At 34.8% G+C, this 18,055-nt stretch overlaps 1 protein-coding gene across 7 annotated transcripts in view; it reads right to left on the bottom strand.

Annotated features, from left to right (window-relative positions):
* Nucleotides 1-18,055, bottom strand: part of Fam172a (family with sequence similarity 172 member A) — a 380,050-nt gene that overhangs the window by 269,264 nt on the left and 92,731 nt on the right. For all 7 annotated transcript variants that reach the window (XM_042691028.1, XM_042691029.1, XM_042691031.1 and 4 more), the window contains one exon: nucleotides 13,403-13,594. In XM_042691028.1, coding sequence (XP_042546962.1) covers nucleotides 13,403-13,594 — 192 coding nt within the window. The remainder of the gene's footprint in view (nucleotides 1-13,402; nucleotides 13,595-18,055) is intronic.

The following is an 18,055-nucleotide window of genomic DNA, read 5'->3' as shown; positions in this document are numbered from 1 at the left end:
GTAATTGTCTATTAATAACAAGGAAAATAGAATATTTTTAAGAAGATAAGCCATCCTATGGCACAAAAAACCTATTATAAAAGTAAAAAAAAAAGCTATAAAATTGACTTAAGATCTCAAAAGACTAATTCATTATATCACCATCATTAGAGTGATGAGGAAATTATACTTACATTATTAAGAAAATAATATAATTTAAAAGTTAAATGTAGTAGTTAATACTTTGGGAGAGAAGAGTACAAAAACACTATTGCAATATTATAAATGCCAAAGTTTAGTGTGTTAAGTACCTACACAATTTTCTCTATATTGTTGTATATTGGTAGTAGGCCAATTTTATCCAAGTAGACACATGAAACACCTAAAATGTTTCTTCAATCTTGTCGATGCTTTATAAGACAACATCAGCTGCCATTCACAGTTTTTCCACTAGTATTTAATCAGGGCCTTAGTGGGTTTTCAACAAAGAGATTCAAAGAAAAGAAAATACAAAAGTAACAGCATATGCCAGGTACGATGGCTCATATTAATAGCTACTCAGGAAGCTGAGACTGGAGGGTCATTGTTCAAAGCTATACAGGGTAGGAAAGTCCATGAGACACTGATTGCCAATTAACTACTGATAAACCTGGAGGTAGAGCAGTGGCTTAAGTGCTAAAGCACTACCCTTGAGCAAAAAAGCTCAGGAACAGCACCCAAGCCCAGTTCAAGCCTCCGAGTCTGACAAAAAAAGAAAAAAAGTAACAGCAAATTTTTAACAGCATAAAATTAACCTGCAAGATAATAGGAGATACTATTAATTTATACTTAGGTATACCTGATTTTGCAAAGACATAACATAGCTAAATTAATTCCAAGTATCTGCATGATCCAGCACATTTATCATTGAATGAGAAGTACAATGGAGATCAGAAAGTACCCTCCAACACATTATGTGAAACAAGTAGTTTAGGAAGACATGGTAGTGACTTTAAAGAGCAATATTACAGCCAATAAAATATGTCTTACACACATATATAAATATATTTTCAAATAAATGTTTAGACTCAGTCATACATATATTATGTATATATATGTAGCCTCTTTTCAGGAGCATTATTGCTTCCCACTGCAGTAGCATTTATAGATATTCGAGTGTCATGAAGTATATGATATAACAGTGAAGTACACGATATAACAGGTCAGCACTATCGGGGCCAATTTTTCTTTCTAAGAAAATTGCTTCTATAATACATTGAAACAAAATGCTTTATCAATGATTCACTTGAAGTGTGAAAATAAAATTTCTAATAGGAAAATTCAAATAACTCAGCCTCCTTTCTGGTTTAATGAACTAATTTAATTTCATAATAAAACATAAACACTGTACCTGATTTTCATTTCAAGATTATAATTTCCATTTTTATGACACCAAAATAATAACTGTAAGAGCTCTGAGAAACTACTGGTTCAATATTTTAAGTTGTTTATATAGCATTAACTATCTCAACATACATTTCCTTTTAAAAACTTGCTCATGGCTTTAAACTTGTTAGTGCATTGTTAAGTGTTTCCTATATATTCCCTCTTTTTGCTTCCTCTAAAGTGAACATTGCAAATGGGCTTGGTTGGGTGATAATGAAAAGGCAACATTGTTTATTAATTTTGTATATTATTCTTCACTAGGAAGATCCTTAAAGAGAAAGTTTGAATTTGACCACAATGTGCCACAGGCACAAAGTACAAGAAACTAGACAAATGCATCCTGGGGTGGGGGTGGAGGTGGGGGTGGGGTGGGGGATGGAGACGGGGATAGAGAGAGGGGGGGGGAGAGAGGGGGAAGAGAGGGGGAGAGAGGGGAAGAGAGAGAGAGAGAGAGAGAGAGAGAGAGAGAGAGAGAGAGAGTCTCCTTGCAGCTGCAGATGACCTCCTGCCTACCTCCTCCTGCATCAGGCATTGATAGTGGAATTCATTAACTTCTGGGGAGGAAAAAAAGACCATTACTAACTTTCCCTAGGTATGAAAGTACATATATTGTACATAAAAAGCAGATGTTTGAAGCCAACTTGGTCAACATAGAGTACTAGGCCAACAGGCTACTCCTGGGCTACATTGTAAGACTCCATTTTAAAAAAATAACAACAACAAAAAGAAAGATGTAAACCAGATGTTCATGGCTCAAGCCTAGCTACTCAGAGTCAGATCTGAGGATAGTAGATTAAAGCCAGTGGGGACAGAAAAGTCCCTGCTACTCATCTCCAATTAACCACCAAAAAATTGGAAGTGGTACAATGGCTCAAAGTGGTAGAGCTCAAGCTTTGAGCAAAAGAGCTCAGGGATAGCCCCAGGCCTTGAGTTCAAGTCCCATGACCATCACCACCACCCCCACCACCAAAAAAAAAACAAAAAAAAAAACCCCAAGTATTAGTTTTCTCATTCTATAATTTTGTGATAAAATCATGAATTGTAAAATAACTTACTCTCATTCAGAATCTTAAAATTATAATGTAATTTAAACTCTAGCTAAAAATAATTGTTTGCTAAACTATGCCATTCTTTTTTTTAATGTGCATGTTTTATTTATTTATTTATTATTGTGAAAATACCATACAGAGGGGTTACAATTATATGGGTAAGGTAATGAGTACATTTCTCATCAAGCATTGTTGCCTCCTCCTTTGTTTCCCCTCCCCATCCCTTCCCATCTCCCCACCCCTCCTCTGGCACCCCTCTTCCACCCCCCACCCCCATTCCCCTCCCTGCACCAAAGTTGTAAAGTCCACTTTTCAACATAAGGTCTTGTACTTCTCATTGTTGCAATGGGTCCACCTGCCATTCTTAATCAATGGCTTAAAATCTTACAATCTGACAAAGGATAAATGTAGTGACCTTGAAAATGTATTGTGATCAAGTAGCAGTGCCACTTCCAGTTTTTTGTAAATAGTTTATTGGTTAGCTGTAGATATGAGTCTCATGGACTTCCCTGCCAAGGCTGGCTTCAAAACTTGATCCTTAGATCTCAGTATCCTGAATAGCTAGGATTATAGGTGTGCCCATCTTGTATCAGGGTTTTAAAACATGTAAAATACAGAACACACTGTTATTTTTGTTCTTAATTATCTACGTTTATCCCAAAATCTCAAACTTCATAGAACATATGCACCCCTGTAAATCCATCTCACAAAGGTACCATCTCCTTTCCTTACTAATAAAGCCTACACAAACAAAACAACGACATGTATCTTAGAGATGTTAATACATACTAGGTAGTATGGGTTGTTGGTTATGTTATCATTAGGAGTAAACTATAACACTTCATTTTAAGATTTTTACATATACAGAGTAGACTAATATTCACCCTAGTTATGATAAAACCTTGTTACAAAATTTAAGTAGTAATTAGTTTTCTATCTATGAAAGCCTGTATGTTCTTGATATATGATGCTAAAACACTGTACTGATATCATACAAATTACTGCTGACACTTGATCTGAATTTAAGGAAGTCACCTGAAAATAAGAAATAAGAAACTAATAGGTCTTTTTTTCATATTAAGTCTAACTTATAAATTAGGAGTTTGTTAGAATTTCTAATATGTATCAAAGAAGGACATTTATACTGGTATTAGTATTTTTGAAATACCTTTTCATTATGTTGTGTTATTGTTGAACAAAATGGAATAATGTCAGAATTTAGAAACAAGTAGTGTCAGGTGCATGAAATGCTACTGAACAGCTTCCCTTATGAAGCAAATAATTATGTACCCACAAATTAGTGAACTACATAATGTTATCTTCAAAATGTCTTATTTCAATTAATTGTAAAGGCAATATACTTAGAGATCACTGGATTAGGTATAAAGTTGTAAACTATTAATTTCATAAGCAAATAGCTACTTTCATAATTTATTATTTCAGTATATCAAGTAAAAGTTTAGATTATTCCCCAAATGCTATGAATGTCCTAGGTTAAAGAATGGTCAGATAATCATTTGATTTAATGACAACCATCTTGTCTAGGAAAGTTATATTAAAAGTTTGATTCCAGGTGTCCGGAGGAAGATGGCAGAGGAGAAGCTGGGGGCTAAACAAGCTCTCCCATAGGAACCAGTTTTAGTGTTCCAGTGAAAAGTCCAAGGCTAGAGAGTCACACCAAGTGTGCCATCACAGTACAGAGTTTGGCCAGACAGGAAAAATTCAGGCAGCTTCGTTAAGGAGATAGATTCAAGTACTCACGGTGTCTATGGCGGCTGCTGCAAAGGCCACCATATCAACACTGAAGGCCTGGCACAAAGGTGCCAGAGGAGGTATGCGAGCAGATTCTACTCGTGGCCAGCAAGAACTGACAAGGAGCAGAAATCTTCAGACTACTGACCACGACAGTCGCAAACCACAGACAGTCGCAAACCATGGACAGCTGGAAACCAAGGGAAAGGCTTGAGTACCCCACAAGATATTCTCATTCCTTCTCACAGAGCAGCAGTGGGAAGGTAGCTCCTCCTCTACCACAGAGAAGAACTCCATCTTTGATACTGACAAAGACTAGGCCACAGCAGCTAGCCCATAACCCTGGAAGAAGACAATAGGAGCCATAGAACAGGCCAAAGGAACCTGATAGATGTGTTCCTAAAACAGTGTTCTAGTACAGAATTTGTTTTGGTTTCATACTGAAATGGGCAGAAGAAGCCAGAGAAACACAAGAATAATGGCAAGTCCAGGTATCTCAACTCCCACTCATGATAATCAGGCAACAGAGCAATTAATGAATAATCCAGAGGAGAGTTCCCAAAATGCTCTAAGAACACTAGTGGTAAACATGCTTAATGAAATGTCTGAAAGTCTGCAAAGGTCTCTGTATGAGCATGATAGGGAAATGCATGAGCTTGATGAAGCTAACCAAAGATTAATACAGGAACTCTGCGAGGGTGAGGAGGCTAATCAAAGATTAACTGAGGAATTGCATGAGCAGGTAAGAATAAACAAAGATTAATAAGGCATTCATGGAATCCACAAACAGAAAGCTGGGGGAATCCATGGAGGCCACAAGGGGAATGCTGAATGAAGCCCAATACAAAGAAAGGGAGTCCAATGAAACTATAACCAAGCAACTAAGGGACTGGAGAATGAACACTGAAAAACAAATGAAGGAGGTAAGGAAGTCCATACAAGATCTAAAACAAAGCTCCAACAAAGAATTTGAAGCCATCAAATGTGACAATTAGAAGAAAAGGAAATAAAAACAAAGCAGAAAGTCTTGACAATAGGTTAGACCATGGGGAAGATTGAATCTCTGGGGTTGAAGACAACTTAGACTTTATAAAAAAAAAAACCAGACAAGTATTCAAGACAAATCCAAGAAATATGATATATTTATTCAACATTTAGAAGACACCATCAGAAGCCTAATTTAAGGCTAATGGGTGTATAGGAAGGCCTAGAGATGAAGTAAAAGGTCTAGGATATTTATTTAACAGGTTCACTACCAAATTGTTTCTATGAAGCTATCATGATCCACATCCCAAAACCAGGCAGGGACTCACCAAACTATAGACCCATTTCTTTGATGAACATCGATGCAAAACTTCTCAACAACATTTTGGCCAATCGACTTCAACAACTTATCAAAAAGTCATACACTATGATCAATCAGGATTCATTTCAGGGATGCAAAGCTGGTTCAATATACACAAATCAATTAATACACATCAACAAGAGCAAGGATAAGAACCACATGATTATCTCAATAGATGCAGAAAAAGCACTTGGCAAGATCCAATACCCTTTCATGATGAAAGCTCTGGAAAAACTTGTAATACATGGAATACTCCTCAATATAATAAAGGCTGTGTATGAAAAACCTAGAGGCATCATTACACTTAATGGTGAAAAGCCAAAGCCATTTCCTCTAAACTCAAAAATGAGACAAGGATGTCCACTTTCTCCACTTCTTTTCAATTTAGTATTAGACTATCTAACTAGAGTAATAAGACAAGATGCAAACATAAAGTGTATCCAAATAGGGAAACACAAACTAAAACTCTCCCTCTTTGCAGATGTAATGAAAATGTATTTAAAGAATCCCAGACTCCACTCCCAAGTTACTCAAGCTGAATTGAAACTTTGGCAAAGTAGCAGGGTATAAAATTAACCCTCAAAAATCAATGGCTTTTCTGTATGCCAACAATGCGAAGAGCGCGGCTGAAATCAGGAAAGCAACTCCTTTTGTAATAGCCTCAGAAAAAATAAAATACGTAGGAGTTAACTAAAGAAGTGAAAGAATTCTATGATGAAAACTTTAAAAATGTGAAAAAGGAAATTAAAGCAGAACTAAGGAAGTGGAAATATCTTCCTTGCTCCTGGACTGGGAGAATTAACATTGTGAAAATGGCAATACTGCTAAAGGCTATCTACAAATTCAATGCAATACTCATCAATATCCCAACCTCATTCCTCAATGAAATAGAAGCACCACCACAAAAGTTCATATGGAACAAAAAAAGACCCTGAATAGCAAAAACAATCCTTAGCAGAAAGAAAAGTGCCAAATTTCAAACTCTACTACAAAGCCATAGTAGTAATCAAAACATCTTGGTACTGGCACAAGATCAGACTTGAGGACCAATGGAATAGAACTGAAGACCCAGAAATTAATCCACAGACCTTTACCGAACTAATCTTCGATAAGGGCGCCAAAAAATAAAAATAAAATGGAAGAAAGACAGATTTTTCTTTACATGGTGCTGGCTAATTGGTTAAATATCTGTAGAAAATTAAAGCTAGATCCTTATATATCACCCTGCACCAGAATCAACTCCAAATGTATCAAAGGCCTCAAGATCAAAGCAGACACCCTGAAAACATTACAAGAAGGAACAGGAGAAACTCTAGGGCTCCTTGGCACAGCTGAAATTTTCTAAATAAAGACCCAGGACCACAACAAATCAAAGAAAGGTTGACAAATGGGATTGTATGAAACTGCAGAGCTTCTGCATGGCAAAGGACATAGCTAGCAAGATCAATAGAAAGTCCACAGATTGGAAGAAGATCTTCACTAGCCATAAAATGGACAAGGGTCTCATATCTAAAATATACTTAGAACTCAAAAAATTAACTCTGCCAACAACAAATCCTCAAAAAAACAACTGCCCAATTAATAAGTGGGCTAAAGACTTAAAGAGAAACTTCTCTGAAAAGGAAATGAGAATGTCCAATAGACACATGAAGAAAAGCTCAACTTCTCTAGCCAAAAAAGAAACACAAATCAAAACAACATTGAGATTCCACCTCACCCCAGTTAGAATGGATATAATCAAGAAATCTAATAACAACAGATGCTGGAGGGGATTTGGCCAAAAGGGAATCCTACTGCATTGTTGGTGGGAGTGTAAACTTGTTCAACCACTCTGGAAAGTAGTATGGAGGTTCCTCAAAAAACTCCACATAGAACTCCCCTATGACCTAACAATCCCACTCTTGGGCATTTACCCAAACGATCACAAACAAGGCCATACTAAAGCTACCAGCACAACTATGTTTGTAGCAGCATTATTCACTATGGTTAAGATTTGGAACCAACTCAGATGCCCCTTAGTAGATGAATGGATTGAGAAAATGTTTATATATATATATATATATATATATATATATATATATAGAGAGAGAGAGAGAGAGAGAGAGAGAGAGAGAGAGAGAGAGAGAATTTATATATATATATATATATATATATATATATATATATATATATATATATATATATATATATATATATTCTATGCCTCCATCAGAAAGAATGGCACCTCCCAATTTGTTAGGAAATGGAAAGTCTTGGAAAAAATTATCTTAAGTGAAATAAGCCAAGCCCAAAGAAACATAGGTCCCACGGTTTCCCTTATTTGCAATAACTAGTATATGTCTAGGACAAACAAAAAGTCAAAAGCTATGTACATATGACTATATAAGATGATTCTAAGCGAAATGAACCCCAAGATAGGGACACAAGTGGTTTTATCTTTCTTGCTGCTGTTGGCCCACTGTAGCAATGAGCTATACAAGACACTATGTTGAAAACGAACTTTACCACTTTGGGAGGGGGAGGGAGGAGTTTGGGAGGTGAGGAGGTAAAGGATGGTAGGGAAAAACAATGCTGGATAGGAAATACACACATTACCTTACTCATGTAACTGTAACCCCTCTATACAGTATCTTTATAATAAAAATATATTTTTTTAATAAAATGTTTGATTCCAGATTACATTGTGGCTTCTCTAATGTTTGAAAGTGTACAGAAAATTGATTATAACAACAGGAGGTTCACATTCTATCCACATAGACTCAAACATTCCCTCCCCAGACATCTCTAATTCAGCAATTCACACTACATAAACTGATTCAAGGAAGGAGCACCAAACAGGGATCAGAAGTTCAAACAAAATCAAAGGACAAAATCAAAAGGACAAAAAGGATCCAGATCGCAGACATAGTAGTGTAAAGACCGAGCAAAAAAAAAAGATTTGGAAAAGATATTAGAGCAATTCTAAAGGATGCCACAGAAACTAAATAAGAATTTTTATGTTCCCTTTCTACACATTGAAACTGAATATGAACTGAAATTCTGGTCTTACAAAACCCCAAGGCTTTTGACATACTTACAAAAATTCACACCCTCTCTTTTTAAGTCTCAAGAGTGACTTATTAGACTGCCACCCAAAAGCCTGAAGAATTCAAGTATATATGTAATTTAGCAATCAAAGACCAACTATAAACAAATTACAATTATAACCATCATTTCTCATGTAAAAAATGGTGCCTATTCATTTTAAATCCCTGTATTTTTCCTCTTGTTCTTAGTGAATAAGTCTAGGTCTGCTTTGAAAGTTATTAGAAATCAGGTACAGATATTAGTCATAAAAAGGCTTATAATATTTTTTCTTGGGGTGATATCATGGTTCTCTGTACTACAGTAGCTAACTTTTTGCTAGACTCTAGGAAGAACTTAAGTTCTGGCATTACTGCTGCTTTGCTGATTAGTTCAGTATCAGAAACAATCTATAGACAAAAGGGTCTATCACAGAGTACCTTATCTTATTCATCTCAGAAACTGTGACCAAAATTCCAGAAAGTAATTGGATTTTCAAAACTGAACACAGTTTTTCTCCCAATTCAGTCATAACTGACAGGGCCAGAAGGTAATGATATACCTGCCATGATGCAACAAGCAGACCTGTCTTCTGTCAGGGGTTGAAATCATAAAGGAATAAGCTGTCATTAGCAGCCTCTCTCCAAACACTAGAGCTGTCATCTCACTGTTTCTTTGCTGGTGGTGTGAGAGCTGGTGTGACCACATAGGTCTTATCAGCTCAGAAATGTACCAAGCTTTAACCTTCTTCAAGTTTTTACTCCAAACATGTTTTATGAAGTCTATAATGGAAAAAATAACACATTTTCTTTAATTAATTTATATTATGTCTAAAGTGTACTCTTATAATTTAGAATTGTTGGCCTTGGCTTCAATAGTTTCATATTCATGTACCCAAAAATGAGCATTTAAAGGAAATTCAGTGACTTAAATTTCATTTTTAAAGGAAAAAATAATTATTTAAGCAGATGGTTTCAGGTTTATAGTTAAACATTTACTAAATTGTAAAATCTTTCAGAAATAATCAAGCCAATAACTATATTATCACAGAAAATTTTATATGAGCTGGCTTTGAACCGCGATCCTCAGATCTCAGCCTCTTGAGTAGCTAGGATTACAGGTATAAGGCACCGGCGCCCAGTCCAAAATATTTATTTTAAAATGTTGTGCAATTGTTTTGATTCTGAGGTCTCTGAGAAGTTAAACATGTATTTCTTGCCATAGTCTTTATTGTGCTTGCATTATGAATTCAATACTTTCTTATAAGCTGCTATATGACATTATTCCTGTTAGAAAAGTAATTATGCCTTACTTTAATATAATATTCTTATTTTCTATTATCTAATACTCATCATAGTCATTAAAATCTTATGAAAATTTCCCATTACCATATTTGTAGGATATTGTTGAAATACAATTTGTAATATACAATTGATAGAACAGGAATTATAGGTACGAGCTGAAGTATAACCAAAAAGTTTATTATCCAACTTACTAGGAAAAAAGTCATATCCTGTTCTAGATCATTATACAACAGGACCCCATGAAATTCATGAAAAATTCTAACCCTGCAACCAATCAGTTTTACAGGTGTACCAATCAGAGGAAAAAAAGAAATTAGCTAGCTTACTTGTATTATCTTATCACCTTTCTTCTATTACCCTGGAAAAGTTGAGAATGATTCAGAAATGAGACGTAAGCAAGATACTGTGGAAATAAGAGGTAAGCTTATGACTAAAAGCAGAGACACATGTTTTAAATTCATGACCAACCTCCTCCCCAAATTAACAAGTACAAGTACAAAGCATATTATAATCTCACATTGGGTGGCTAGACCTGTAATAGATAGCAAGTTGTTTTTTTTCTTTTCTTTGTAGAACTTATCCAGAAAAGGGCTGGAATAAGGACATCAGAACACAGAAGAGAAAAAGAAACAAGGCTCAAATAAATTGTTCTAAGCAAAAAGCTTCCCAACATTAAGGATCATGAGTGTGTATTCTAAATGCAGAAAAAAACCCACACTAACTGCCAAGCAGAAACAATCAAAAGCAAAAGTAAACAAATACTGAAAAAAAAATTCTGAGACAGTGTCTCATGATACAACCCAATCTAGTCTTGAATTCACTGTCCTCTTACCTCTACTTCCTATTACTGGGAATGTAGGTATGAACCACTATACCTGGGAATATGATTTAATGCTTATCAGAAAGGAGAGTAAGATTCCACAGTAAACAACAGACAGAATGGTACTAGGCTTTTCAATTATAACAATATTTACCTGGCCAAGCACTAGTGGCTCCTATCTGTAATCACTACTCAGGAGGCTCATCTTGGGATTGCAGAGTGAAGCCAGCCTGACCAGGGCAGGCCATGAGACTCTTATCTCCAATTAAAAACCAAAAAGCCAGAACCAGAGCCATGGCTCAAGTGGTAGAGCACTAGCCTTGAGCACAAAAGCTCCCCAAACCAAACCTAAATTTAAAAAAACCCAAAGATAATTTTTAAAAAGCCTTCAAATTTCAGAATGTAAATTATTTTCAACCTGTAAATTGATGCCTATTGAATTATTCAAGTGGAAAAGTAGACTAAATGCATTTTTAAGAAATGCAAGATTTGAAATTATATTTTGTATTAACTTTTTGATGGTTCCAACAAAAGGAGAGCATATACCAAGAAACCACAGATCAAAGCCAGCCACAGTGGTACATACAGGTATTCTCAGCTACTGAGGAGGCAGAGGCAGGAGGAACATGTTTTAGTCCAGCTCCAGCCAAGTCAGTCAGATCCTACGTCAAACAAATTAAAAAGAGGTGGGAAAAGATGATATTAGAACATCCACTGTTCTGACTCCATGAATGAGAAGAGCCAGATAACACAAGAGAGTTTACATCCTGAAGAGGGAAATGGTGGAGGAACACTGGGAACCAGGAAGAGGGAGCAAGACAGCAGAAAAAATCATGGAGAAACAGAAGCAACTGAAAAAAAGCAGCACACAGTTTGCGGCTCTCTGGAATGTAAAGGTGAAGGTGAGATTCAATCACAAGGTAACCTAGATAACCCTAGTGACAGACTGTCAAATCTAGTGGCAGGATAACCCTATGTCTTCCCCAGAAGATTTAAGCCCATTACAGGGATTTGGTGAGACAGTGACTGCTCTGGTATAGACGGCTAGCTTAAGTGAACACATTCTGTCCCTACCCTCATATCTGGGAGCTTCAGGAAGATGATATATTGAGAAAAGTCCTATTGTTTTAAACTGAGTTATTCTGTGTAAATTGAAAAACAGGAATAATGATGGGCCAGGGAATCTTCTTCTTCTTCTTCTTTTTTTAACCTATAGAGATTTCAATTAACAAATTCTTAAAAAGAAAAAAACTGGGAGAAAATAAGGGAAGAGATGACATGGTTTTAAAAAAAGGTATTCATTACCTGACTTAAATTAACTATACCCCTTTCATACATCACCTTTACAATAAAAATAAATTAAAAATTTTAGAAATAGAAATTTATTAGTTTCACGAATTCAAACATACAAAAAATGAAGAACAATCTTTATCTATCAAGTTATCTGTGCAAATCCTGAAATGTGAAATAGTTTAAAATAGTTTAATGGTGCACTGCTTCAGTCGAAAACTTTATTTAATGAAATATTCAGTTATTTTAATACTAATGAACAAATAATTGAAATGAGAAACCAAGCCAAAAGTGAATATAGTTTCCTTGTTTATGAAAATTATAAAAAATGTAATTAACCTAAGTAACTCAACTCGCAGCTTTTACAAAATATTAACTAAAATCTATTAACAAAAATGTCCTTTAGGACCTGGGCTGAGACCTGATATTTTCTGATCAGAGTCAATAGAATAGAAAACTTATCTTTAATTTTGCAGTTATCTGTATAATCAGGAAACTTTTCCAACTTTAACCACAAACATGTATTAATATCAATCTTAGAAACAAAAAAGCTTAAGTACATTTATATGTATATATATATGTATATATATACACATACATACTATTCCTAAATACTTTTGTAATCTTATATTAAATTTTTTTATATGACACCATACTTTCCTGAGGAAGATTCCTACTCATCCATTCTTTGACAAAGTTGGCTTTCAATACAGAAGTTAAGAATAAAAAGTAAAGCAACTCGAGATGAACATTAAGCTCTAACAATACTGGGTCAGAAAAACACCTTATTATTTATCACAGTAAAAAATAAAGCCTTGTGCAAAATTTTAAGATAACCATTTTTGAAAAGTTTGAATTTAATAAAAATAAAGAAATTTTCCATTTTGTTTGTTTGTTTTATGATTACAGCATCTTATTTTTGGGTATTGCAGTTTTATTAATGACAAAAAATCTGAGTTTTTCTCTGTTTTTCCTATAAACAACAAGAGACTGGTCTAAGCTAGCAGATCTCCTTTAGACTTCAACTTCATTAAATTTGTTAAGCAAAGTCTTACAAAAACAATTATGATCTTTTTGTCAGAAGTACTTTCAATGTTGATGAATAAATATTTGATATTTTAAACGGCATTTTACATAATAAAAACAAAATGTAGAATAGGAAATATTCATTTTAAAGATATTAAGGGTTAAGATATATATGCACTTCTTCATAATTGCAAAATAATTTAGAACAGTCATCATAGAAGTTAAGTAGTAACAATTTGATGAGAAGAGTATGTTTATAGGTTATACTTTTTAATGACACATGATTAAAATAATGTATAACATATAATAGAATTATAAAATGCCCCAAAACAAAAGAAATTGCACTTACATCCACAGCTCTCTTAATAAAAGGTATCTGTGTGCCACTGTCCAGATCTTCATTTATAATAAGCCTTCTAGCCCACTGACCTGCCCTCACAACACCACTACCATGAATTAAAACCATCAGTTTCTGTGGATTTGTCAATGCATCCTCACTCATAAAGATAAAACTCTTTGGTTCACTTTCTGTGGCATCTACCTGTAATTAAAAAAAAATTAAATAAATAAAGGTTTTCTGATCAAGAACACACACAAATGAGATAAACAGGTAAGGTTACTATAAAATACTGGTTATTACAGATTAAAAAAATAATATTCACTTGAGATTAGTTATTACATATCAGGCAAATGATCAAAACATAATGATTTAAATATAAAATACATGAAAATGAATACTGGAAATAAGACCGTGTACATTATACTTATTTAACAATATAAAATCCTAAATAAAAATAACTGTCACTTGAGCAATGCCTCAATCATTTTGTTTTTAGTTTTAGATTTTCAGATAGGACCTCCAGCTAACTTTGCCTAAGCTTCTAACATTTATCAACAGAAAAAGAAACTAAAATGTAAGTAAGTTTAAGTAAGTTGTACAAGATCACCAAGTAATAATTTTCTGTCTAAAATATATGGTACATGTAACAGAAAATAGAAAACCTTAACTGGAACATTCACTTGCTGGAAAAATATAGAGTAGCCAGGAATACTATAATTTGTACTATAACTACTTAACATTCAAACATATACTATTCTAGGTAAAGGGACTTAAAATTTTCAGTTGGATTGTAAGCACAGCGTTATATAATAATAATTGTGAGTTCAGTTACTTAGGGATCAATAATGCATATTTTGACTCATTTTGTTTATGCCAATTATTTACGTTTTTAACAAAATTTGAAAGACATAAGACTTTCAAACAGGGATAATTTCCCAATCTTTTACTTCATCTGTCATAGTGCACACTAAATGGTATTTCATAAATGGGAATGGAAGACTTTGTATAGGCCAGCCATAGCATCCTGATAGCTTGTAACACAAACACACCTTCACAACCAGATCAACTCAAAGACAGTATAATGCACTAGTTCTCCATTTTATGAACATTATATATTCATATAACTACCAAAATAAGTAAGGAAAACTTCAAATTCTTAAAATGCCCTAGATGCTAAATATTTCTAGTCATTGTTCATGTGAATAGAAAATTATAATAAAATTTCTCTACTAAAACATGTAGATCCTTAACTATTTTTTTTTTTTTTTGGTCAGTTGTGGGCCTAAACTCTGGGCCTGAGCCCCGTCCCTGAGCTCTTCAGCTCAAGGCTAGTGCTCTACCACTTGAGCGACAGCATCACTTCCATTTTTCTGGTGGTTAGTTGGCAATAAGAGTCTCACAGACTTTCCTGCCCAGGCTGGCTTTGAACCATGATCCTCAGATCTCAGTTCCTGAGTAGCTAGGATAACAGGCATGAGCCACTGGTGCCCGGCAATCCTTAACTATTTGTATAAATAAGATGACCAAAGGCAATTCTTTTAGCAAAATAAGAATGGCCACAGGGCTTAAGAAAAATACCATCTTCCTAGTAAAGTCTTTTCTGATTTTGGATACTTCCCCAAGAATCCTATGATTCTTTTCCTGTCTCACTTTCCTCAATAGTACACACCACTTCCAATATATTGTAGGGTTCATGTATGTTTGTATTTGTTTATTCTCCTAAGGATCTCTCCACCAGAATATGTCTACAAAGGCATAAAGTTCTCTATCTTGTATTCAGTTACATTCTCAGTATCTCGAACAAAGCCTGGCATGTTGCCAGTATTCAGTAAATAAAAGAATGAATACAGTTTTGGAAAGGAATCTATCCAGCACAGGCAGTGACTTCCTCTAATAAAAAGCATTTAACTGAATAATGCATCCTCTTTAAATAGTTACCTGCTTCATAAAGCATATGTTGAAGATTAACTAAATGTATAATTATTAAGAAATTCAAAAGAGCTACACAATTTTAAGGATTGAAATGACTTAAATATAACTTTATTATAAGTAACTAAATACAGGAAAAGAGATATGAAGTGAAATGCAGTCACATTAGCTTCACTTACATGCTCTGCACATGCCAAACACATTTTGATGATGAAAGGAAACATGACCAAAGCCACATAAGAACAGAAGTTGGTGAGAGCCAGAAGAAAAGAGGCTTGGGAAGAAAACTCTCTTTGGCCTAAGAACATTACATAAAAATGGAGAACCACTTGAAGTGGCTAAAGAAAATGGTGGTAACAAGAGAGAAAAAGTAAAAGGCAAAGCTGCTTGAAGCCTCAGTAGTTCTCATTCTACACACACACACACACACACACACACACACACACACACACACACACACACACACACACACACACACACACACACACACACACACGAAAGGCCACAGAAATGATAGCTGTTATTCTTGAAGAGAAAATCATCTGTGGCTACAAACTGTCCAAGGTACTGATCATTGTCTCTGTTCTTCTATTTGACCAAGTCTCTGTTTAATAGGCAGAAAATGGAGTCAATTTTTGAAACAATTCAAAGTTACTACTTTGAATTGCAGGAATATGATTTTTAGATTGGAAGAAGGCTTATTTTCCTAAGATAAAATGTTTTTATATATAATGTTATTCTAGAAAATTTAAAAGACTACAAATGAATAAATAAACAACAGTTAACAAGTCATTTTTAGCATAAACTATGATGGTTCACTTAAACATAAAATAAACAGTGAAAACTTGTGATTATCAAGATAATTCACATATCAAACAGTCTCACAAGTATGAGATACCATAATCTAGAACATTTTGCATTTATTTACGTGAAATATAAGCCAAAGACATGATCACACTCTTTACTGTCAAATCATGGGTTTCCACAAGTACTGTCATGTAAAGGGAGGAAGGTTTCCTTTTTAAATAGTTTAGCTACAAAACTGCCGGTTCATTATCAGGGAAAAAAAAGATTTGATAGTTTATTTTTAGTAACAAAGAACATCTTTATTAAAAAAAAAAAAACCACCTCTGCTACTGAAGTAAGGAGTTCAAGTCTGGCTGGTGCCATATTGGCCACATGGTAGATGATAGGGTCTGGCATCTTGTCTTCATGCTGCCGGGGAGGGAAACACCCCTGTCCATCACCTGCCTCCCAGGTGATAGGCTTACAGGAACCTTGGAGGCAGAGGCAGGGGCAGGCACTGGCTAATAGATTACTGAACTGTCACTCCAGTGCCTGGAACTGAGAACTTCTCGTGGATCTGCTCCCTGCTTGGGCCCTATTTAGGCCCAACCCAGCCGCAAAGATACTATGTCCCGTGTCTCAGAGATCTTGTCTTATGTCCTGTCTCCTGGTTTGTCTCCGGTCATCATGGCATCCCAATTCAGCTCTCCAACAGAGAGAGCTTGTATTGTATTGGTTTTTGTTCTTTCTTTCCTCTCTAGCATGTTTCCTAGTTGTGTTATGTGTATTTGGGGGCTGCAGGCCTTTATAACAACTGGCTGCCTGCAGCCTGCTAACTGTAAAGGCTCCAGTTATTTCATATTCCAAAAGGTGGCTTCTGGGGTGTTTCACCTTATAACACTACAACTCTGGGATTTAAGGGAACTCGGGGAAAAAAAAGTTAGTAAAAATTTTAATATGTAAAATACAGGATAATTTAGGATAGATACTAAATTGAGTTTTTTTCCTTTATTTTTCCCCTTCAGAAATGGGGTTTGAATTCAGTGCTTTGACTTCATGCTCTACTACTTGAGCCACATCTCCAGCCATTTTTGCTTTAGTCATTTTGCCTTTTTATTTTCTTGTGTCAGCCTGGACTACAATACCTCTTATCACACCCAAGCTACATACATGTGAAAGTCTAAATAGACCTGTTGAGATGGGGTCTTGCAATTTTCTTTTCCCCTAGGTTGGCCTACATCTGTAATCTGAGTGATTTCAACCTCTTTCATAGCTGAGAAGATAGGGTCTTGTTACAGTACCCCATGATTGGTTGAAATGTGAACATTTGCCCATGTTGATCTCAAACCACTTTCCTCCCAAGTAGCCAGAATTACATGTTTGAGCCACCAACACCCAGAATTTGGATTTTAAGTTCAAAAAATATGGAAAACATTTTAAACCAAAAATAGATGTGATACTTATTCTAGGTCTCATATAAATTTTTCTATATTCTTGATAGTTTTATTGCCTAAATTTAAAATAAGAAAAGAACTATACTTATTAAACCAAGTCCTCTATCCAATTTCAGTTTTTCCATAAAGAAAATTAAATTTTAATATATAATACAACCTATATTGCAACTATATTGTAATTCATACTTGAAATCCATAAATTAAAGTCACCTTCAAAGTTCCATCGAGGCAGATAGGTAACAGAGTTAAAGGACTCAATAAGAATTGTGTTATATCAATGATTACCCTAAGAATCTCTATCATTTCTTCATATATTTTGCAAGAAGCAAAATTAAAAAGACAGGAAGATGGGCCAGCATGATAAAATTCTACCTTAACTTTCCAGAAGACAAAATTCAAGATGCAGTTTTTTTTAACTTTTAAAATTTATTTTTAAAATTATCTTTATGGAGTTGTGTAAAGGCAGTGCCATGTAACAAAGCAGCTTATGAAT

The sequence above is a fragment of the Dipodomys spectabilis genome, unplaced genomic scaffold (genome assembly GCF_019054845.1).
Source record: "Dipodomys spectabilis isolate Male_0828 unplaced genomic scaffold, ASM1905484v1 ptg000140l, whole genome shotgun sequence".
Classification (NCBI taxonomy): domain Eukaryota; kingdom Metazoa; phylum Chordata; class Mammalia; order Rodentia; family Heteromyidae; genus Dipodomys; species Dipodomys spectabilis.
Note: the sequence above shows the minus strand (reverse complement) of the source record. Positions and strands in the feature narration are given on the sequence as shown.